At 40.6% G+C, this 24,995-nt stretch overlaps 1 protein-coding gene across 1 annotated transcript in view; it reads left to right on the top strand.

Annotated features, from left to right (window-relative positions):
- The first annotated feature begins 19,094 nt into the window (after positions 1-19,094).
- SLC24A4 (solute carrier family 24 member 4) overlaps positions 19,095-24,995 on the top strand; it is a 98,285-nt gene continuing 92,384 nt past the window's right edge. Inside the window, exon 1 of the mRNA XM_007422544.2 lies at positions 19,095-19,239. Within this exon, the coding sequence (XP_007422606.2) occupies positions 19,095-19,239 (145 nt within the window). The remainder of the gene's footprint in view (positions 19,240-24,995) is intronic.

Below are 24,995 nucleotides of genomic sequence, written 5' to 3'. Positions count from 1 at the left end.
ATACTATGCAAATATTCTTTTTTTTTTTTTGCTTTAAATAAGCCAGTCTAATTGCTGCCAACCAGCCTCTTGGAGAAAGTAGAGCTTTGGACCTATATTTCCCTTTGTTTTCCCTTGACAATTTGCCCACTCATCAGCCAATTTTACAAGCTGGTCTCATCTGCACATTCCATGTTAATTCCTTCTCATTAATTTCACAGTGGTACAGAGAACTTCCTGCCTTGATCCCCTCTGCTAAGAAACTGCCTTACACCTTCTCGTAGCAACATCTGGAGACTGATAGTATCACAACTTTGAAACCTCTTATATTTGTCAGTGCTTAGAAACTACCACTGCCAGAAAGAATAGTCATAAAAGCAATAGAAAGGAGGCTGAATTTCTGAGAGAAAATAGCATCAGGAGAAGGGTTAGAACAGATCATGTGTCTGTGAATGAGGCAACTGACACACTGAAAGGATATAACAACCACGTGGCTTTGTCCCAGATCTAAAATCAACCTGAGCTCCACATCTGTGGCTTTAGTGTTGTGAAAGAAGACAGGTCACCCAATGTGGACAAAGTTGGGAGGCAGCAGTCAATTGTCCTGATGGCAATCACATACCCTGAAGTCCTCCATAAGCCCAGACTAGATCCTGACTTTAAACACCATCTATACTGAACTCGATTCCAGATCTTTTTTGTTGCAAAGCCATTACTGTACATGTGAATGTATGTTTCCTAGAAACACAATTTCTCAACACAGGAAAGTTACTTTGAACTCTTTTTTTTTTTTTTTTACTGGAAAGTTGCTTTGAGAGAGGAATTTAGACTGGAGGAGTTGGGAAGAGGAAGTGCTTGACCATTCCCCACCCCTCATTTATGTGCCAAGTCAGACTTCCCATACATAGCCTTTTAGATCAGGTCTGTTTGTTACGTATATTTCAGGACATGACAAAAGATCTAACCTAGTATCAAAGAGTCAGGAAACAACAGAAGAATATAAAGGCTCCTAAGAGACTTTTCTAGGAGAGGATGCATATCAAGGGTTGAAGTCTGAAACCCATGCAAATCTTAAAGAACTTTACATTCACTGCTAGAACCAAAGATGATGGAGCTCAGACTGCACCTCTATATATAGTTCCTTGGAGCTTATGTCTGCTTAGGTACACACAGGATTACACTATAAAAGATGCTGCAGTAACAGCAACAAATTATTAACCCACAAATACCATGTGGGCTGACTGAGTTCATTCATTGTTTCTTTGGATATAAACCATACAGTGACTGTCATAAGTCCCATATCAGCTGGTGAAAAGAATGACACGTGGGGGCTAGAGGTCCCACTTGACCATATCTCTCAGGAGAACTGGCATATTGTTTACTGAAGCAGATACATAAAAAAATAAGGCAGAGACAAAATGTTGCACAATGACTCTTATAATATGTTAGTTTGTGCATACCTTGTTTTCTAACATTACTAGAAAACAAATGGAGAAAAATAATTTCTATTTCATGAAATTTATAAAAAATATTCACCTGACATGTTAAAAAACTATTCATTTTTAATTTATTATCCACAGATATTTTTGGATTGAATACATGTTATGAAAAAATACGTGTGTAAGTGGAGCTTCTGAGGACCCATAAAGATAAAGTCTCCTTGAGCCTGGGGCTTAGCCCAGAAAATAATTTTCTGTAAATGGAAAAAAAAAAAACTTATTCTGCTGCTGTTTAGGAACAAATTCAAGATATGCATAAAGGTGCCTTACAGGTCAGTGGCAGTCCTGGGCAGGTGAGAGAAACACCATTTGAAGCTCTCTATCCAGCACATCATATGATTGCCATTCTTTCCCCTCCTAATCAAAAATATGTGTCTTCCACTATAAAGTAACATGGAGAAATTCAACAGGTACAAGCCCTTATAATATCAATGCTTTTTTAAAAAAAAAATCAAAAGGCATGGTTGACTTTTTGCTTCACACATTACAGTTGAAGGAAGGGCTGCAAATGTTTTGGTTTACCGCCAGATTTTTATTTTCCTGAGATCCTTTAGCTGCCCCCAAAACTCTTCTGTTTGGAACCGTTGTTGAGCTGGGAACCCCCCCCCCCCACCACAAAAATACCTCTCCTCCTCTCTAAGTGCTTGTTTGTGTTTGCACATCAATGGATGTGCCTAAAGCTCCTCTGGTGAAACTGCAGGCTCTGTGCTAATTAGTGGCCCACTGTATAAAGGAGAGGCAGTTTACCTGGATATTGATGTCACTCCCTCTGAGGCTGAGGTTCACGTTGTAAAGTGTCTCAGTTGACTCTTTCTTTCTCCATCTCAGCTCTGAGTGCATTTTCAAAAGGAAGCTGAAAAACGGGGAAAACAGAACTGGTGCTAGATGTACCACTCTGTGCAAGTTTGTTTAATTCATGTATTGACCACGTTGACATTGGTTTTGTTATGTATTGCTGATGCTGTTTTATTTGACAGAGGAGGAGGGCTTTATCATCTAAAAAAAGCTATGAATTCAATTGGGTCAATTGATACGGTGTTATGACAATTGTTTTCTGCTTATCTGAAATCATACCATGTGGATAGAAGTTTACTAAAACCACAGGCACTGTATTTTATCTCAAAGGCAGGTAGCCCTGCATTTAAGATGAAATTCCCTTCCCCCAAAAGAAAAATTAAACAGAAAAAGGTTATGAACAGCATAAAAATTCTGTACGCCCAGTTTCTCTACCTTTTCAGCTAGGAATGCCAAATCATCCTGAAACTAATTCTAGAGATTCCTCCATCCTGCAAAAAAAGATAGTTCTGTCACTGGTCAGGGCCAGGTCAGAAAATAACATTAAAATGAATGGAATTAATGGCTGCTGATTAAAATTAATTGCCTGTAAAAGTAGGCACCTCAGTTGTGTACATCAGTTGATCTCTTACCTATACACAAACCATTATGTCACATTTGAGGCCGTCCCTTCTGCACACATAGATATACATAAGTATACATACACATCTGGATTTCAGTTTTCAGAACTCTCAATATGGTTGGGGTTGGGGCATTCTGGGAGTTGAACTCCACACCTCTGAAGTGCACCCAGACAGAGGAAGGCAGAGTTAGAGCGATTGACTAGGGTTGATAGACCTGGACTGAAATAACCCTCTAGCCATGAACCTCGTGGAACCTGAGTGGAAGGATACATTTCTAGTTTTGCAAGGCAGAAGTCTGTATATTGCAGAAGAAGAACTGCTACTGTCCATCTGTTTAGTCATAACTTTTAGCATGAAGTATGAGAATCTAAGGATAGGACCTGTCTGGAGGCAGGACATGATCAGATGCATCAAGTTTATCTATCTATCTATCTATCTATCTATCTATCTATCTATCTATCTATCTATCTATCTATCTATCCATCCATCCATCCATCCATCCATCCATCCATCCATCCATCCATTCATTTATTCATTCTTACATTTATTATTGCCACCCACTCCAGAACTTACATAATTGGCTAGTTTCCTGGTTAAGCAAAAAACCCCTCCTTCAAATCCAGTTTCCAATGAAAGGAATTTAATTTGAAATTAAAGAGCAGACCCTGGTTCTGTTTTAAAATTAAAGAAAACAGTAAATTAACCCTTTAAAATATTACTTATCAAAAATATAAATCTTAACAGTAATTTACTGTTGATTCTTTCAGTGTTCTGTTCTCATAGGAATGAACCAGAAAAATGGGGGAAGTTCTCCAGAAAGATATCGCTATTATCCCCTTTTTGCAGAGAGCCATTCCAGTCCTATACAGCTGGGTCCAGTTTCTTCCTCCTCCCATTTCCCACCACATGGAAAAAGTGATGTCTGCAACAGACATCTCAATGGGCAGATCTGCACTTTCTGCTTGGCCCACCACCAGTGTTTTCCAGCTTCACTTAAAAGCTGTTGTTTTCTGACCCAAGTCATCTTAGGTCCTTCAGAGCATCGTTTCAGTGAAGCTGAACTATCAGTTTTTCCTTGCTATCAAGTTTCCATGGACTATAGGAATGAAGTAACAGCCTGACCACTATTGCTTTGATTATTAGAACTTTGGGGCTATGATGGTACCATAAGGGAAAAAAAGAAAAAAAGGAAATCTCTGTTCAGGGTCAAAGGAGATGATGTGGGAAGGGGTGTGGGAAGGCATCCACATGTGCAAACACATGGAAAAGAAAAGGCAAGGCAAGGCACAGGGACTAATGAACAGAAAAGAATCCCCGAAAGAAAAAGGCAGGCACTAGGAGACCAGTCTTGCTTTCCCTGAGTGGATGGGAAGGACAAGAAGCAGGGGACAAACCATTCAGGTCTTGTAATGGCCATAGTCCAATACCAGCCTGGCTCTATTGCCACCCACTGAAATCCAGACCAGAATGTCTGAAGTTGGCTTAAGAAAAAACTGAGAGAAGCATGGGGGACAAGCAGCTTGGGGTGAAATAAGGATTGCCCTATCAATCCTTATTTGAAAACCCTTCAGCAATTGAGGATCCAGAGCCCCCAATTCACATGAAATGCCTCCATGAACAGAAGAATCTTTCCAGTGTAGATACCCTGTAAATGAAGGGAGCAACATTAGAAAGGTAAGAGTAACATCACTGCTTTGAGCTGATAGTTCCTGTTTTAGACGGAGACACACAGATTTACACAATATTGCTGAAAGCAACTTATTTTCACAAAGATGTCCCTAACTGGTTGAACTGACCACTTTCCATTTGCCCCTGTTCTAACCTGCCCCCTTCCCACATTAATAGATCTGCACTGGTTTACACAATTAACAAGATTCCTTAAATGCTCATCTGTTTAAAAAATGCAGAATGTGATTTTTAGCTAAATGTACCTAACAATTATAATGTCTGTTTTGTTCCATTCTTCTTAACCTTGTTCAGTTCCTGTCATACATGTCCAAGGCTTTTGTTTTGTCAAACTTATAGTGATTCAGCTAGGTATGTCAACTTAGTGGTTCAGTGGTCCTTTGAGGAGGTGATGAAGTGGAATTCCACATAGGTATTCCAGGTGGTCCTCACTTAGTAACCACTCATTCATGACCATTCAAAGTTATGATGCCGTTGAATGAGATTTATGGACTGTCCTCAAAGTTGCAGCTGTCACAGCATCCCCATGTGATCATGATTTGGCACTTGGCAACCAGCACGCAATTATGAAGGCCACAGCATCCCACAGTCACATGATCGCCATTTGTGACCTTCAGTGCTGGCTTCCAACAGTGCTTGCTTCCAAGCAAAGTCAATGGGGAAGCTAGCAGAAAGTTGCAAGTCGTGGTCATGTGACATTGTGCTTAATGACTGTGTGTGATTTGCTTAACAACCACTACCAGAATTGCTGGAACTGCTGTTGGCATGGTCATATGATGTCATGCTTTATGACTGTGTCGCTTAGCGACAGAGTTTCCGCTCCCAATTACCATAATTAAGGACTACCTGTACTATAGCTGTAAAGTGCACAGCTATGATTGGGCAAGGCAGATGGAAGATACCATGGAGTACTGAAGGGATGAGAATAGATCCATGGAAAATGTCTACTATGTTAATGAATCACATTAACTGCAGCCTAAGAGAGAGGAAGAAAACCCAGAGCCTCTCTTTCCCTTCCTGTCTTAAGACAAGAATTTCAACTCCCACTTGGTATCTTACTGTGCAACCACTTAGGTAATAGCAAAGCAACTGATAGAGATGCAGGTGCTAAGACTTCTGCCTGGGGACTGGCTCATTCTTTAATGCAGTGGCAAGAATCCAAACCCAGAAGAATAAAAGATGTTTCACAATTCAGAAGGTTTGCAATGGGCATCAGGAACAAACTGTTAATAATAACAGTTTAAAATAATAATAATAATAATAATAATAATAATAATAATAATAATTGTATAATTACAAATAATAATAATTAATAATAATAATTAGTAATAATAATGATAGCAACATAAATAAAATAATACTCTTCCTGTTATGAGATATCTGATATAGCAAGGAGAAGCTGACTTGTCATCTTTATGCAAACCACTGTACTGTAGATAGTATGCAGGACAAATAATATTTATTGGTGATAAATGAATCAGAAGATCAATTTCTGTTAGTTACATAAACCAGTTGTTTGATATGTGTTCATCCTATGCAGGCAAATTATATACTACCTGTTTTAATTCTCAGGTACATCACTAGGTAGACCAAAGGAATCAATGTTGTCCAGGATGCAGGAGTTCCTACACTGAAACTCTCTGCAATATAGTTTCCTGGATTGACCTAATTTGAGCAAATTTACTTTTCATGCTTTAAATGCTCAGAATATTAAGAGCAAGGGATCATTCAAAGAGCTGCAAAATAAGGGGTCCATTAGTCCTTAGAGTTTGAAAAAATGTCATAGTAGCAGTTATTTAGTGCTGCATGTAAATCACTCAGCAACTGGACAGAACCAGTGGGGATTCTAATATATAAAAATTAACATCTAAGCATTTTCTGTGTTAGTGTTTTCATTCCTTTAGAAGCCTGACCTATTTTGATGAGTTCTACACTAGGTGTAAGGCACCACAGCAGCAACAGTTTTAGAAATGCAAGTGACTACAAACTTTACATAGTGGCTTCAGTGTCCCTGAGAACGATGCCAGTGGGAATGTGAGCACCTAGGAGGGTTATATTTGTTGTTCACATCAAAAGGTAAAGGGTGAAACTTTGACTAATTCAAACAGCAGTGAAGACAGATGGATCTCTGCAAGTGTAAGGGAAGCAAACCCATCTCAAGGAACTCCAAAATCAAACCTGGAAGAAGAAAGCAAGAAAACTGTTGCTGAGAAAATTATACAGATATAGTTAAAACATTTAGACAAATTTGATTGCCAGCTGATGACAGCCCCAGATCAGAAGGCTATTCTCGGAGGAGGCATGTTAATTTTTCATCTGTAGATCTGGAGGTGATGATATGGCCAGACCAAAGGAGAAGAAATATTGATCACTGATGGTGCAGCATTAGAAGAGGACACATTTAGTTGAAACATGGAATGTGAAAATATGAACCAAGGAAAGCTTGAAATTCTCAAAGCAGAATATTTTAGGAAGAAGTGAACTTAAGTGGACTGGAATGGGTCACTTCAGATCAGATGATTGCATGATAAATTATTGAGAGCATAAGACTATATGAACTGAAATGGAGTGGCAATGATACTCAAAAAGGATATTGCTAATATGTACTTAGCTAAAATTGAATAAACGACAGGATTCTATCAATTAGAAATTGAGGATACCCAGTGAACATCAGTGTTATGCAAGTATATGTATCCACTACAAATGAAATGGTGGAAATCTCTGAGGAATCCTATGACCAATTGCAAGTAGTACTAGATACATCTTGAAGAAGGGACACAGTCTTACTAGTGGGGTTTGGAGTATAAAAGGTGAAGAAATGAAGAACCTGGAATTACAAGATTTGGAGTGGGTAAATGCAATAATGCAGAAGATAGGTTAATGTAGTTTTGCAAAGATAAGTCTTTGTTATTGCCAATATCAGTTTCAAGGAACTTAAATGCAGACAATAAACACTGACATCACCAGAAAAGTAACATCAGAATCAAATAGACTACATAATAGAAAACATAAGAAGGAGAAATGCAATCCAGTTAACTAAGACATTTCCATCTTATGGAACAGACTCTTTCTATCTATCTATCTATCTATCTATCTATCTATCTATCTATCTATCTATCTATCTATCTATCTATCTATCTATCTATGATTTCTATAGCTATCCAACTCTCAAAAGTAATTCTGGGCATTTTACAATTGGATAGAAACATAAAAACAAAAATACAATCACACCAAAAAAAAAAAAAAAAAGAATAACAGAATAAGTGAGGCCAACCTTTGTATAGTCCATCCAAAACCTTTTTATTCTGGATGGGTTCATCTCATACCCTGGTTCAATGCATGGAAGAAATATATAATTTTAAAATAGAACATTTAAGGAGAAGTATACCAGCAACATTTGAAGTATATGAAGTCAAGATATAACTTGAGTATAAACCACAGATTTTGTACACATAGTTTATGTGAAAGGGAATCTGGGGAGAAAAAAGACACTGTGGGAATTGAAGTGGGGAAAAAAAATCATAGAAGCACAAAGTTGGAAGGCATTTTAAAAGTCATATTTTCCAGCCCCCTGCTCAGTGCGAGATTCATCCTATGTTTGAAGACCTCAGGTGAAGGAAAACTCAACATTTCATGTGGCAGCCTACTCCACAGGCTGACACCTTGTACCTCCTGACATCTAATTATTTCCTGAGGCACTGAGCATCTCCTCATCCTCTTGCAACTTTGGGTTACATACTTTCATATGTTTGCCTCGTCCAAAGAAAATTTTCCTGTTCTTGGGTGTTCTCTTCTCTGTCCCTCCTGAAGAGCCTCAGATGGCCTGTCCAGAGAATCCTCTTCTGCGATGCATTGGAGTGTAGAAACTCTCCTCCTGTCTTTCACTTTCTCCTCCAATAAGATAGAAACTTGCATTTGCAGCAAGTGTAGTTTGAGTCCTCTTTGGACAGGAAGACAAATATTGGGTACAACTTGCAGATCATGATGATGATTCTCTCTGTGTTCTCCTCCTAACTCTCATAGGCACATTTCCATGTTAAATTTTCCTGTTTGAAAGAAGAAAGGCGGGAGTGCCTCCCCCTTGATTTCCCTTGCCAAACTCCCTTGCCAGTCTCCCGTTTGCTTGTGAACTCACTCTTTGGAAACTAGTTTCATCACATGCTACCTTGAGCTGTCTCAGCCAGGTCACAAAGACAATACTCCAGTCAGACAAAACGGGCAATCAACTGCACTTAGGAAACCATCAGTAGTCAGTGAGCAGCACTCAGGAAAGTATCAGCAGCAGCTAGCAGCCAATCCACTAGCAAATGGTCAGCAGCTTTTTTTCCTCCTTAGCTTTGCCTCCCTCTTTGTCTCTTCCTCTCTATTCCATCTCCCTTGCCAAATTTCTACTTGATCTCCCTGTTTGCTTGCCCAGTGACTAAAAACTGGGTTCCTTTCATGCCCTCTAACATTTCAGAGAGGAAAAGTTCCAAGTGGCTTTCATAATAAACTATCAAGAAAGCCAGGAGATGGCTGCATGGCCTTGGGGGCTGATATGGGAACCACTATCTCTGGAAGATTCTGTCCCATCTGCTGGTCTAGCTGATTCATCCTTTGGTTTAAATGGTCCATTTGGTGACCACTTCATTCTGATACTGGAACAAGACACTAATGACTTGATTAATGTTTAGTGTGCTTGTAAGATCGGTATCTATAGTTTAATCCTTGATCTCCAAGCAAAGATTCTCCTCCCACTGCAATGGAAGTGTAGGCCCACATTTTGTGGCATATTTTTAAACAGCTCTGCTTTAAGTATTGGATGTAGTATTGTACCTTTTCATTGTCTATCACCTACAGTCATGCCACCTTAGAGCAACACCTTCACTGCTGTGTGATCTATTAGCAAAACAGTTGGCTTGATCTTTTACCTCTGGCTGAGTTTGCTTTCGACTTGGGGGGAGGATTTGCTTAAGGAGTGGGGGTGGGACCATTTTATGACTAACAAGAGATTAATACAGACTGCTCCACCAGAAGATGAGGTGGAAAGTTGTGTAATTGGGGAGTTCTGACAAAGAAGTAGACCCCCCCCTTTTTTTTGATGATGTCAGGAGAAGGGAGGAGTGGACAGTCCTGAAAGGACAGAAATCTCATCATTTCCAGATGTCTGTTGTGGTTAAAATTTGAGTAACAAACCCATATTTTATAACTGCAGGAGAAACAGGAGATGCTGTAAAGAAAGGCCAAAGATTTGGGGAAACAATGGCACTGTAGTTTCACGCCCCAGTTGTTGCTGAGTTTGTTTGTGGCTTAAATCTACTTTTATGCATACAAATATGTACCGGTTCAAAGCATTTCTTCATTCCTTTATATCTGATGTTTAAATTAATTAATTAAAAAAATCAATCTTTTCCTGCTTGGTATCTTGAGAAAGCAGAATTGTTTTATCCATATTCAGTTTCATAATCTCACAGTAATAATATAATAATAATATCATATAATAATATAATAATATAAAATAATATCATAGTCAGTTTCACAACCTGATTGGTGAACTCCCCTTATAGTCAATGTCATCATCCTCTTGTCAGATTGGAAACCTCAGTCTGAGTTCTCCAAAGTAAAACTGAGAGTGCCAGAAGTGTGAAACACATGATCTTCAGCAGTTCAAAGAAGCTGAAACTGTCTCTGATCATGCATTTGAACATGTGTTGTAATTTCCACACAGTAGTTATCATATTGCCTGCATTTCCCTTGTTGTGAGGTGGGAGTGTGGATAATTAAAGCATTTCTTCCTTTTATCTAAGGATGCTCAAGTAAAATGCAATAATGATAGGCTGCCACCAGTCAGGTTGAACCTCCTGACACACCTTAGGAGATTCAACCTAAGAGATTCTTAGCCCTTTCACCAAAGACTTCTCCCTTCAGCCCAGAACTAAGAAAAAAATGGAAACGTAGGCACTTTGGACCTTCTGACTCAAAGCCCAGAAGTAACAAACTTAACAAACTTTGTGCAAACCTTGAAAAATAGGAGTTGTGTCATGAGATAAAGGTTTTAATAAGAAATACCCTTATTCAACCAACTCTGTAGATATATATATATATAAAAAGATTGTTGGGAAAAGGGGAATATATGGAAGAAAAGCAAGGGCAACGATTACCTAGAGAATACTATAGGAAATCAATGCAGATCCTGAATTTCAGCACATGTTCAAAGTTCCTTACAGAGAATTGCCTGCTGCTTAAATGTAGCTAAGCAGACCTTCCTTTCTTCTTATACTAAGTTTTATATAATATGGGATTTAAGTGGGAGGCAACTTCTTTGGGGAGACTGACAGTGGCTTTGTACAATTAAGCAAAATCCTTCATCTTTTACATTCACAGGTCTAGCTGGCAAAACAGAAAATTATCTGGCTGAGCTCAGCCATCTAACAACTTTTTCACATGGCTGACTGATAAAGATTTGATTAGTTTTCATCAGCTGCGCCCTTATATAAAAATATAAAAATAATTATATAAAAATAATTAAATAGCAGTGGCTTCTTTGGAAAACAAAAGATGAGTTCTATATATTCAGGGCTCTCCACACGGGGCCAATTTACAAGATGCTTTAGGTGGCACTCTGGTGCCAGACCAAGAACTAGGAATTTGTCACACTTATGAACTGCTATTTTACAGCAATCTTGCTGCTATAATTTTATCCAACCTGTCTATAATGGGGTAGAATTCTTTAGTTGCTTCATTTAGTGGCCACTTCTCTCAGGGAGAAATTGCAAGTTGGATTGTAATAGATAAACACAGAAATGTGATGATTTTATGTTAACTATATTAAAATAGCTTGAAACATATCTTGATTTTTTTTTATATCTTCTTATCTTTGGGTTTCATAACATGTACAAATCATAAAGGATTTTGTTGATGAGCAGAGCTATGCATCTACACACATTCAACATACATACATAGCTTAAATAAGCAAACAAAATACAGTGGTACCTCGGTTCACGAACGCTTCTGTTCACGAACAATTCGGTTCACAAACAGCTCCGTTCGCAAAATTTTGCCTCCGTTCGCGAACGCTGGATCGGGTTACGAACAGGATCCGCGGCCATTTTCCCTCCCATGACACGTGGTCGTGGCTTCCTGTAGGGAGGGGGACTCTCCCTCCAAGAAGTAACCGCCTCCCCGCCCGCCTTCCTGTCCTCCACGCCAGAAGTCGCGTCGAGCAAGGTTAGCTTTCTCTCTCTTTGTACTGTATTTTGTTTCATATTTTTGCGGTTTTAAAAAAAAAAAACATATGGTTCAGAACGGATTAACCATAATTACATTGAACCTTATGGGGAAATTTGATTCGGGACGCGATCAAAAATCGGTTGGCGACCAAATTCTGAGGGGTCAGAACGGATTAACCGTATTTACATTGAACCTTATGGGAAAATTTGATTTGGTTCACGACCAATTCGGTTCGCGACCAGTCGTGGAACGAATTAAGTTCGTGAACCGAGGTACCACTGTATACTTTAAGCAACTTAGAGAGCTGATCATTTTCTCAAATATGACCTTGGGTTTAGCTTATTTAGATCTACTATATTAACAGAAATTATCAGAATCCATGCACAAAATAAATATATCCTTTTTTTTTCTTTGGAACTCCATGATTAAATTCCCAAATCAGATTATGCTGTTTTGTTTTGTTTTGTTTTGTTTTTGACTACACATGAACCCAGTCATTTGCAAGTTGTAAACCAAGGTTTACAGCTAAATACAATGTGTGAACCCAATCATTGTGTGTTATTTGACAAACCATTGTAAAAGCCAACATTAACTTAGTATGATGTGTGAACTCATCCAATGTATTGCTATCTTTTTGTAGCCCTGCTTTCTAAATGTCCAATTGTGTTCTAAAACAGTGTTTCTCAACCTTGGCAACTTTAAGACGTATGGACTTCAACTTCCAGAATTCCCCAGCATGGCTGGCTGGGGAATTCTGGGAGTTGAAGTCCACGCGTCTTAAAGTTGCCAAGGCTTGAGAAACACTGGTCTAAAACGTCAACCCAGAATCAAGACAATTTCTCATGCAGCCATGCTTTTTCAGCCTCCAGCTGTTATGGAAAACTTGCCCTCAAATTCCTGCAGATAGATAAAAGAAAGTATGGAAATGTACTTTTTCATATAACCATCTTTCCAAAATTGTAGTTTCCATGGCTGTATTTTATTCCCCAGGAGCAATACAGTCTCCTATGTTGAATATATTTATATATTCTGAGCAACTGATTCATAGAGAAGTTTCATGTGACCAAAATAAAATAATTGACAGTACGATTACATAATAATTTATTTCCCAGCTGATGTTGGTCCAGAGCACCTCTAGATATTTTCATATGGAGTACCAAGTTTTCATGCTCTTCTGTCTCATCTGGGTTTCCATGGTGACATGGCTCAAACATTTCTGAGAAAGGTGAAATGTAAACCATCTGTTCCTCAATATTTAGGCCTTTCAATATTTAAATGAAAGAACTAACAAGAAAGAGAGCCGAGCCAAGAAAGGCAGGGAACCTACCTCTCCCCCATTCCCAGTGCTTCTGACTGTTTCTCTTCTTTAATACTGCACTGTAGCCCATCATTCTGCTTTCTCCAGTTGGTGCAGGGAATAAGTGACTTCAATCAGGCTGCTTGAGTGTGGTATTACTTGGATACCGGAAAGCAGCTTATTACAGATATTTTTGCATTAAGCAAAATGGATGTCAGCATGATTCAGTCAGGCCTTAGAGTTCACTTGGCACACAATCAGGTGTCAAAGCCACACCTTCTGAGAGTGCATCCTGCTTAAAATGCTGGGGCTGATCAAAATGCTTCTGTTGCATCAATGTTCTTCAAATCCATGACCTGTTAAGTCAAACTAAGCAGCATCTCCTTGGTTCATATTGACTTCCTGTAAGTTTAGATGGAGATGGTTTCTACAGAGCTCCAGATTCTTCAATACGTATTAGAAACCAGAAGGACTTTAATAGCATCTTTTCAGACTAGTCGTATGAAAAGGTATAAGCTTTTGTGAGCTACAGATAAGTTCATCAGATGTTTATGCCTTTTAAAACAATACGTTAGTCTGAAAAGGTGCTATCACACGCCTTCTGATTTTGCGTTATCATAGACTAACATGGCTCTCTTCCCTAAGTCAGCAAATACTAGGGCATCTTCTGACTTGGAGGCCTGCTTGTTCTTTTTCCTAATCCCTTGCTCGTAGAAGCTCATTAAAAGTGGGTATCTGAGGCAATTAGGGGTACTTTTCTAGTAACAATCTTGCTAAAGTTATGTACTAGTGATTGGAAAGCGCTCCACAAATACTTAAAACACTTAATTCTTTATTAATATTTTACATATGGATTTATTAACCCACACAGACCGAATAAGGCCAGACTCCCACCCAAAGATTGATGGTAGATATCATTCCCTGATGCAAGCACCCTGAGATGCTCCACTTAATGTGCTCATGCACTTAAAAGCTTGTGTATGGCCAATGCTTCCTCAATTGCATCCAAAAGGGAACAGCAAAAATATGTCACCATGCTGGCATCGTATTAAGCTGCTAAATGGCACCAACACTGGTGCTGTTCTCTCCATGAAAGCAACATTGATTAAGAGCCAAAGGTCAGTTTCAGAATCAGTTTTCAATGTCAGAATTCAGCTCAGGAAAAATGGAGTGGCAGGGAGCATATGCAAAATGTCTTTCTTGTCCTAATTGATAGAACCAGTTCCACAACATGGCTTTGGATTCCAACTTGAGCTCTACAGCATAGGGGATATCTGCACATGTAATATTTGTCACTGCAGATTGCAACTCAGCTTTATATACCTTCAGGATTGGGAAGCTGCTTCTGTCCAAATCTTATCTGGAACGTTGACACATTCACTGATTTGCTCTCTGATCATTAGCTGCTGATTAATCATGTGATTTCAAAGTATAAATTATTGTTGCGTCTGGAAGATTAGTATAAAACTAGCTTTAAATGCTTGTTATGGTCACATGATTGAAATGGTTTCTTCTTCTTCTTCTTCTTCTTCTTCTTCTTCTTCTTCTTCTTCTTCTTCTTCTTCTTCTTCTTCTTCTTCTTCTTCTTCTTCTTCTTCTTCTTCTTCTTCTTCTTCTTCTTCTTCTTCTTCTTCCAGTTAGCAGATTTCCTTTGTTCAAGTGATAATAGAATGATTTCTGTTACAACCCCCACCCAAGTTCTTAAAACTGTGTGCATGGTATATATGCATTTATATATGTGCATGCCCACACAAACATATATCCCGGAGAAAAGGAAAATCAAAGATGAGAAGGAGAATACCAATCTACACAGCTGCATGTAACTACATGCTTGGGTTTGATCCTTACTATTTCTATGAGACCTGATCCAATGACTCCTCACATACCGAATGAAAGAAAATGGCTTCCAATGCTGCATGGATTACTTCCTTTTTGAAGTATTTGAAATTCAGGAAAGTGGGCAATGCATTTACAGAAGCATAACATCATTTAACTATCTTCCTACCCAAACTGCTCTGCCATTCCCATTTAAATCTCATACTGTCTGATATCATAAATATGGTGAAGTTTTTCTAAATATTTCCAGGACAGCTGCTATATTTGTTGGAGCAAAACCAACTAAAAGCCTTGAGACACATTTATTATGGTATAAGCATTCATTAAATGTTTTGTCAAATTATGAGTATTTATACACACAAGGTGAGAGGGGGATTGTGAACAGTGAAGTTACAAGGAAATGACATACACAAATAATGAATGTGTGAGCCTTTAAGGTGCTAGAAGGTTCTAATAAGAAGAATATAATGGGAACAATCTCAAGTGAAGAAAAACATCCCTTGGATTCAGAAGACAAATTTTAATGAATTCAAGGGAAAAGTGGAAGACTCAGACTTCTAAAGGTAAACAAGCCCAAGAAGGATTGATTGATTATATGCCATTAAGTTGGTGTTGACTCTTACCAACCACATAGATAGATTTTCTCCAGGGTTATCTGTCCTTAACCTGGTCCTTCAAGTCTTCCAATGGTACACAAGTGCTTCCTGGTGCTTCCTGGCACATCCTCACTGCAGTGGCTGGCCACAAAAGGCAAAAGGTTGGCACAGGGAACTGGGAGAGAAGGCAGCTGGGTGAACAAATGCTTGCTGGTGCTTGCTGGTTCTTCCCAGGCATGACAGCTGGATGCCAAAGGTGAAAGATTGGTGTGGGGACTAGGAGAGAGGGCAGCTGGGCAAACAAATTCTTGCTGGTGCTTCCCGGGTCTGTGGCTTGGCGTCACGCTGCAGCCCAGGGGCTTCTTGCAGCCCAGAGCCATGGCATGCCAAGAAGACCCTGAGCTGCAACATAGCAAACATCCCCAGAGCAATGAGGTTCTGGGGCTGCTTGCTGCCCTGCAAGGCAGGGTGCAGGGTGGTCAAAAAGGCAGAGATGGGGGGTAATAGGTGGGTGGGGGGAGTTGAAGTGCGCCTGCAGTCATAAGTGAGTGTGGGCTGCCAAGCTCCCGAATTTTGATCATGTGACTGCGGGGGTGCTGCAAAGGCCATAACTTTGGGGATCAGTCATAAGTCCATTTTTTCAGCACCCTTGTAACTTCGAACAGTCGCTGAACTAGTTGTAAGTTGAGGACTACCTATAATTTGATCCTGAAAGCACAGACACAAATGACACAGAAACATGGGGAAAACCTGTATGCTCACTGAGAAGCTGAGAAGGAAAAAGATGTAGAGGAAATGGAAGCAGATGTTAATATAAGTACAGACTGGTAGTTTGACTTTTAAGCATGGAATCAGGAAGGTTAATCTCAGAATGAGATGAGGCTATCAAGGAATGTAGTTGTCTTTTGTGTGGAGAAGTAATAATGGGGAAAAGGAGAAGGTGGAACTGCCTGACATGTTTCTGTTAGGAGAGAAAGAGGTGGTTCCAGGACCCAATTGCATAGCCTGTAATTTTTACTCTTCCCAGCTCTCTTCCATGAACTAGAAGGATGAATGGGAATATCACTTGATCTCCAGGCTTTTGAGTTTCCTTTCAAGATTATCAAAGTGTTGATATAATTGATATAGGTATACCTGTTCTTTGCAATGGTCATTTGTTCCTGCATGTATCAGCAGGAAGGGCTGCATAAATCAACCATATATGGTTGATGTTATCCCCCGAGTTCTCTTTTCAGTAAATAAGTGGAATGCAACCGTGCCAGTAATAAATGAAAGAATGAAGTTTAAATACAGGGAAACATGGAAATTGAGACTTATATGCTTCCAGCTATGGTTGGAACAAAAGCCTTCCTTCATATTTATAACATTTCCATGGTCTTGGTTAAAAATGTCTGTTGATATTAACAATTACTTACGTAAAAGAAGTCTTGTGATTTTTGCGTGTGTTTGGTAGTACTTCAAACTTAATTGTGTTAAGTGTTGAAAATTATTTAGGAGAACTCTGGCTATGCACATCTCTAAGGTTTGGGTCTGCAGAAAAGGATTTCTGGGAAGTTATAACAAAGAGACATAGTGTTTCTCAACCTTGGCAAGTTTAAGATGTGTGGACCAACTCCCAAGATTCCCCAGCCAGCACATGCACATGCTGGCTGGGGAATCTTGGGAGTTGAAGTCTACACATCTTAAACTTGCCAAGGTTGAGAAACACTGGCATAGATTGTGTCCTTGCAGTTACTAATAACAAATTATTTCAATTTTGATATCTTTATTAAAGAATTTGCTATATTTACCACTGACCAACAACATTTTGATTAACTATTTAGAGATTTTCATCCAAGCAAGAATAATACATCAGTCTTCCTTTCAGCAGCTGTTTTTTTTTAAACTTGGTGACAGCAAAAAATTTGTACAAATTTGTTAAATTCTATACAGAATGTTTTTTTGGGAGTACATAAATTCTATATAGAATTTAACATGTATTATAAATGATAAACATAACTTTACTATCAAGACAGTCAAGTTTTTAATATTTTTATAGCATTGCATGGAAGTTTAATGCATTCCTGAAATATTAAAATTATATTTGCTATGATTTTCTTTGCGTTCTTTCAGCCAACAGCATGTTTTATCTGTATCAAATAAATAGCAAAACAGAAAGTGGCTTATAGGAATCAGTGCTCCTAATCATTAAAGAAAACTCCAATTAAATTTTAATTATTTTTCAATTACATGTAGTTTTCTCCAGCAACTTCACCTCATTGTTACCCCTTCGTGGCTTCACTCTTGTTCTTTCCATTATCTGCCGATTTCTCTGAAAAGCTGTAATCGTTCCTGAGACAAGGTCGTGTCTTTTACCATTCCTGAGTAAAATCTTAACTCCCGTCTTTGGCCTGGATAGAAAGAGGCCACTTCCAAAAGTAGTCTGCGCGTGATTGTGAATGTAACTACGGCGCTGTCTCACGAGCACATGCTCTTGCACGCTTCATCTCCGCATGCACAGCCCTGCCTGGCGCTAAATGAAGAAAGGATAATGCCTGCGCTATTTAGGGGAAAAGATTAATTTGGCCAGTTAATCTCCATCCCGCCGCCCGGCCACCACGGGAAAACCACATGGATCCCATAATGTGGTAATCAACGAGATACGGCCCCGGGGGTGGCGGGGGGAGGGGTGGGGTGTAGAGAAAGGCGCATGCGCATTGCCGGCGGGGTGGGGGAGGACTCAGGTGCTTCGCTGGGAAAGTTGCCCGGGAACCGAACGGAGGACGAAGGTTGCGCGGGGCATTTCCACGGAGGAGAGCGCTGCGAAAGAATTGCTCCGCTGCCTTCCCGGGAACGCCGACGAAAGGCGCTGCGAGGGCGGACGGTGCACTTGAGCGTCCGACTCGAGCAGCGGGCAGAGCCGCCGCAGGGGAGATGCTGCTGCTGCCGCCGCCGCTTCCAGCGACGAGGCAGAGAAGGATCGCGGGTTCCGCCGCCTTCGCTGCCGCTCCGCAAGCCTTTGACAACGGCGGAGGGAGGAAAGAGAAGAGGATCTGAAACTTTCCAGTGGGATGCTGTGCGGGGCTGGGCTCCCCCCGCCGCCCCCTTAATCTCCTGGTTTGCTCGCTTTCTGTGTCGCCGTCACCAAGGCGCGCTCGGAATCAGCAAGGCGTCTTTTCTCCGGCCGGAGCCCGGCGCCCTCGGATGCCGCCTCCTCAGCTACTTCTCTGCCGCCGGCGGGGATTGTCGGCTTGGCTTTGCCCTCCGCCTGCAGGGGCGCGGCTGTTAACTCGCGCTGCCCGGTCGCGGCGACGCTGAGGTTCTCGGCCCGAGCGGAGATCGCGGGCGCAAACTTGCCCCGCTGCGAGGAAGCCTTGGTCGGGGCTCCTGGTCCCCTCGCCCCCAGCCGATTCCCTTCCTTTCTCGGATGCGCGTCTCACCCTTGATCGTGATTATGAAACCCTCCACGAGGACCCCCCCCAAGTGAGCCCCTCTGGCGAAGACGCGGAGGAGTTGCCTCCCCGCCTCCTCCTCCTCCTCCTCCTCCTCCTCGCCCGCAGGCCCTCGTGAGCGTCTCCAGCCGCCCCGGCTCGCGATGGGGCTGGAGGTCTCGCCGAGCGTCCCTTCGAAGCCGCCGCTCTTCAAACTGAGGAAAGTTCGCAAGCGGCGGGAGATGCTGCTGCAACAGCTGGGCTTCATCTGCGCGGTCCTCTTTTTCGTTTGGTGCATGTCCGAGCTAGGTAGGTGGGTGGCCGCGCGTGAGTGTGGCAGTGAACGACAGGATGTGCGGGTGGATTGCACAAACATCCCCGTGGCTGGGTAAGGAGGGGAAGCTGGAAGAAATAGCTAACCTGGTATAAATGCGGCACCTCTGCCTCTTGTATGTCATCCTCACCAATCTGTCCAGGTAACGGTGGTTTTCCTCATTTATTCACCAGGGAATGATTCTTGAGGTCTGTATATTTCAGTGCATAAGGATGTGGGAACTGCAGTCCATTCCCTCTAATGGCCTGTTTCCCACCTCAGTGTCCAGTGAGATGCTCTCTGGGAAACATACAAGCAAGAGGTTCACCTATTGTGGCCTGTGAAAGTTCAGTGCAGCCGTCATAACAGGGGCCGTGCATAGTACATTTGTCTAATCCATTTGAATAATGTGCAGGTGGCAAGCAGTTTCATAAATTATTTGTGGGATGTGTAAAATAAATGTTTCATTATTGTTTTGTTTTATTTTGGTCCTTGATCTATTGTCAGTAAAGTTAGCAATGTGCTAGCCAGTCCTTAGGATCCATATGTTTATTCTGAAAAAATACATTGAGTTTCTGATGTCTTCCTAAAGCATTTTCAGAGTTGCAGTCTTAGTTACTGAAAGCATGCGTCCTGCTTCTTGATCTACAGTATAGAGCTTTGCATCATATATTGGACAAGGACTGTGGGAGGGTCATTCGATCCCAAGGAGCACCAATACATAAGAGATTCATGATTGTTAAGCAGATAACTCAGGATTGGAATTTTGTTTTAAAGATTAGCAGTCTGTAATACCAAGAAGATTTGTCTAGTTTTTCTTAGGAAAAAAAAATACATATCAATACACATTCATTTTGGAAGTGTTCATATGACTTACACATGAAATGTCTGGACCAAAGTGAATCCCAGAATCAAACTGGAGATACTTAGTAAGTGAACCAAATTTTTTATCACAACATAGTTTTTTCCAGTGGTATGGGTTAGAATGTCTTCATGATTGGATAATAGAATTAATGAACTGAATTAATGCTGATTTAGAAATTTGAGGAAGAACAGAGGAAAAGAAGTGTCTGCAGTATAACATCGTATGATATTGGGGTAGTTATTTGGTGACAGTCCCATTTCTTGATATATTGTACAGAAAAGCCCACAGTTCCTATTGAGCTCTCAACAGGGGAGATGATATTTTCTAGAAAATGATGGTGATTGTATTTAATGCACTCCATCCCCGCCTTAAGGAGAGTCCCTTGCCAACTGAGTTACATAAAGCCTGTGAACAGAAATTGCACCACTCCAGTGTTTTCTGTTTCTTCTATGCTGTTCACTTTGTATATGTTCCAAAATGGGCAGGTTAAAAGTAGGGTTGCCACTCAACAATTAGAAATGATCAGCTATGGACTTTTGCTGTCCCTTTTGTGGAGTTTGATGAGGGTCTAGGAGATCAGAAAGCAGGGTGATCTGTCATGTTCTAGGGATGCATTATATCCCTGAACTGTGGCCAGACCTCTAAACTAAAAGAGGCTGTTAAGAGGACACACCAAATAGAACTACTGCTACTTTCTTTTTAATAAGAGATTTGGCAGGTACAGTGGTTCCACTCTAATAAGAAGTAGGAAACACTACTTTGCCCAAGTATTATGCTGCCAGGTGTCTATTAAAAGAATGACCTGTATAGCTGAGACTGACAGCTTTCCTTATCTTGAACAAGCCCAGGGCTCTGTTATCATTCCACTAATAGTAGGTGAGGAAGAAAATACAGAAAATAGATGTAGCCATTGAATAATACAAACTACTCCTTTGTGGTTTCTCTCGCTAAAAGTGGGCTAAGGCTGCAGTCCTGTAAATTATATTACCAGGGAATATGCTTGGCCAAGGGTGAGTTGGAAATAACGCAACACTCTCCCCTCTTGGGCACAAGATCAAACAAGAAACCCAAAGCCTTTTCACAAAGGAATTAAGTCCAAGTCCGTGAATCCAGTTCTGTTTGGAAAGCATCACTACTCAAGTCTCAGTGGTATAACTTAAAGGCCACACCGCTCCTCTTCACACCATAGGGAAGAAAAGGTTTTAGGACTGAGGAAAATGTACAGTTTCTTGGTAAAGTCTAAACCATTTTTCCAGGTTATCAGGAAAAGATATTCCATACTATATTGGACTGGGCTGTGGCTTCACATCATCATTACCATCATCATCACCATCATCATCATCAACAAATAAATACCTGGGCATCCTTCAAGCTGAGAACATCAAGCACATTGAAGTCAAGAAGAAGGTTAGTAGTAAATACTTCATGAGAGTGAAGAAGATCTTAAAGTCCAAACTCAGTGGAAGAAATGCCATCAAGGCAATAAACACCTGGGCAATTCCAGTCATTATATACACAGCTGGAATAGTGGACTGGACTCAAGCAGAACTAGAAGCCCTGGATAGGAAGACGAGAAAAATAATGACAGTGAATCATGCCCTTCATCCATGCAGCAACATTGGCAGAGTCTACTTACCAAGGAGCATAGGTGGGTGTGGAATATTGCAAATACACCAGATGGTTGAAGAAGAAAAAAGGGCATTGGAAGAATATCTGAAGGACAGTGAAGAAGATGCACTGAAGCTAGTACTCCATGAAGGCTTACTGAATACTAAAAGACTAAACTGGCCTACAAGAAAGACCAAATGAAGAATAGAAAAGAGACATGGCAAGGCAAAGTATTACATGGCCAGTACACACACACACACACACACACACACACACACACTAGCAGGCAAAGCAGATAACATCAAGACCTGGCAATGGCTAAGAGCAGGAAAGTTGAAGAAAGAGGCAGAGGGGCTACTTCTGGCTATAGAAGGCCAAGCCTTAAGAACAAATGCGTACAAAGCCAGAATCGAGAAGACAGCAGCATACAGCAAATGCTTCCTCTGCAAAGAAGCTGAAGAAACAGTGGACCACCTAGTTAGCTGCTGCAAAAAGATCACACAGACTGACTACAAACAACGGCATGACAAAGTAGCAACAATGGTGCACTGGAATACCTGCAAGAAATACCATTTGCGTGCAAGCAAGAACTGGTAGGACCACAAAACAGACAAAGTAATAGAAAATGAAGAAGCTAAAGTGCTCTGGGATTTTAGAATTCAAACAGACAAGCACCTGCCACACAACACCCCAGACTTAACAATTGTTGATAAGAAAGACAAAAAAGTCTGCATAGTGGACATTGTAATACCTGGAGACAGCAGAATAGAAGAGCTATACTTTAATCAAAAGTATAAATGAAAGATTTTGCTAACCTCTCACATACTGTATGAAGAAGTGAAGAGGAAAGAAGTATGTGAAAAAAAGCCACACTGGCTTTGTTCATACAACCCTTAGTGGCAGGAGTGGCAGGATTAGCATATCATACAAACAGTGTGATCCAGACAATGAACTCAGAAGGGATTAGTTTTAGCTCAAGGGAACACCTGCCCCACCTGAGTCCAACTCTTAGACAGATCCATGAAAATGGGACTTTTCTAGGAATTATATGTCTGTCATTGTCCGTTTTTTTTTCTTCCACAGCATGCATGGGGTGAAACAGAGGAAGAAAGAGATAAGAGTTGGGCATGTCCCACCAATTTTGGACATAGAAAGGATAACTTGCCAGTCCCTGAGGGTAGACCAGATCAGGAAAAAGACTCCACCAGAAGACTAGAACTATACTGAGATAAACTATAGTAAAGAATCTTGCAAGTCTGCCTGTGTCTTCCCATCCCTCCCTCTTATACCCAGGGAGTTGGGGTGGGGTCTAGTCTGAGTCTTTTTGTAATACTCTGTACCTCTCTGGACTTAACACATTTCATCTGCATCTGGTGCTTCTCTAACAGTCTCTGGATTCCTTCTTCAAGGCCATCTCTCTGGCTCCCTGTACCACCCCACTCAGACTGCTGTAGATTTTTAAAAAATTGTTCTGAGGAAAACAAAAAAAAAAGGGAAATGGCAGCCACACAACCTCCTTGGCAGATGTTGGGAGGATTTAGAAAATGGCTGCTCCCAGCTGACTAGGTCACTTGAGATTGTGCTCCACTGGTGCACAAGATGAGTCTATCAATAGCTGAGGTCACTAACTTGGCCAGCAATGTCATACAAACATTGGCAGAACATTGGCAGTTCATTTGTTTTTCTCAATGTGATGTGTCCCAGGTGTGTTGGACTGTAAGTTTTACTATCCCCACTGAGCAGACTATAGCAATTCAAGCTAGGAGTGATATGAATTGTATCCAGTAAAGTATCAGGTGGGGAAAGTTGATCAAAACTATATAAGCATCCCATATGCCTCAAACTTTAAAGCATAAGATCCTTTTTAGAGAACTTTCTGAATTCAGCACTGATTCTAAATTAATGTGCAAGAAAGGATGTACAGATGTTCTATCACCACCTTTTTTAAAAAGTGAGTGTTTTTGATTTTGCATATACCGACTTTGAATGAGTACCCTGTTGGTCCCATTTAATGTGGATGCATATGCATATATCCATACCCATGAGCCAGTAGTTCCTAGTGGCTCATTCCAACCAAGTATTTCCAGTCCATGGAAAAATACTTGTAGAGAAGCATGCTTTAAAAATTTGTTTTAGAGGCCATTGGACAAATCATGAACAGCAGTGTGCAGGCAGAAATCTAATCTTCCACTCATACATCTAATAAAATCCTTGCAATGTTTGCATTCCCATGCAATGTTTTAGGTTGTGGAAATAAAAATATAGTTAACCCATGCAAAATCTCTAATGACATGAATTCCAATTCCTGGTTCTGTGACAAATATATTGCATTATGCTTACTTTTTATCTCTTGCTTTTTTCAGTTATATAACTGTAAGATTGCTAAGATACACAGCATTAAGCCCATTTCATGAACTTTTCCCATTTTATTTTCTAAGCCTGACCTGTAAGGATGAGCCCAGGGGGCCTATATTACTCTGCTTCTAAAGCTAGCATTTCTATGAGGATTTAAATGGCAGGTTCCTACTGGGCATCTTTAGAATAAAGGCTTATTTGAACTTGTGTCTGCGTAGTACACTTGAAAGAGATTCTTGAAGTAACCCATCTATTAACTGAGAACAATACAAGTCTTGTGCAGGTTGTTTTATTACTTCTGTATAGCCTGGCTGTTGAACTGACAGAGAACAGTGAAGCAAATGTCCTTTCCCCCACATCTCTTTCTTTCTTTTGTTCTTATTTTCTGCCAATTTGTTTGCCCTGGGCACTGTCACTGAGGAATATATACTTGACTTTTTTGGAATGCTACTAAGTGCTCTTCAACATTTGTATAAATGACTTAGATGAGGGGATAGAAGGATGCTAATCAAATTTGCAGATGATACAAAGCTGGATGGGATCGCTATACCTCAGAAGTCAGACTCAAGTTTCAAAAGGATCTCTATAGTCATGAACATTATCCAACAAATTGCTCTTCAGTGGTGAGAAATGTAAGGTTCTGCACTTAAAAAAAAACAGATGCACAGTACGAGATAGGTAGTTCCCTGGCTTGGCAATTGTATTTGAAGAGGGATCTGGAAATCTAGACCACAGATTAAGCATGAGCCAGCTCTACATTGTACTGGTCAGACCATACCTGCAATACAGGTAGTCCTTGCTGAATGTCCGCTCATTCAGCAATTGTTTAAAGTTACAACAGCACTGAAAGCGGTTACTTATGACAAGTCCTCATAGTTGCAGCTGTCACAGCATCCCCATGGTCATGTGATCATGATTTGGGTG

This window comes from Python bivittatus, unplaced genomic scaffold (assembly GCF_059951505.1).
Source record: "Python bivittatus isolate LINGU-HERP-01145 unplaced genomic scaffold, Pbiv_v1 ctg000480_np1212, whole genome shotgun sequence".
Taxonomy (NCBI): Eukaryota; Metazoa; Chordata; class Lepidosauria; order Squamata; family Pythonidae; genus Python; species Python bivittatus.
This window is presented reverse-complemented; position numbering and strand designations above follow the sequence as displayed.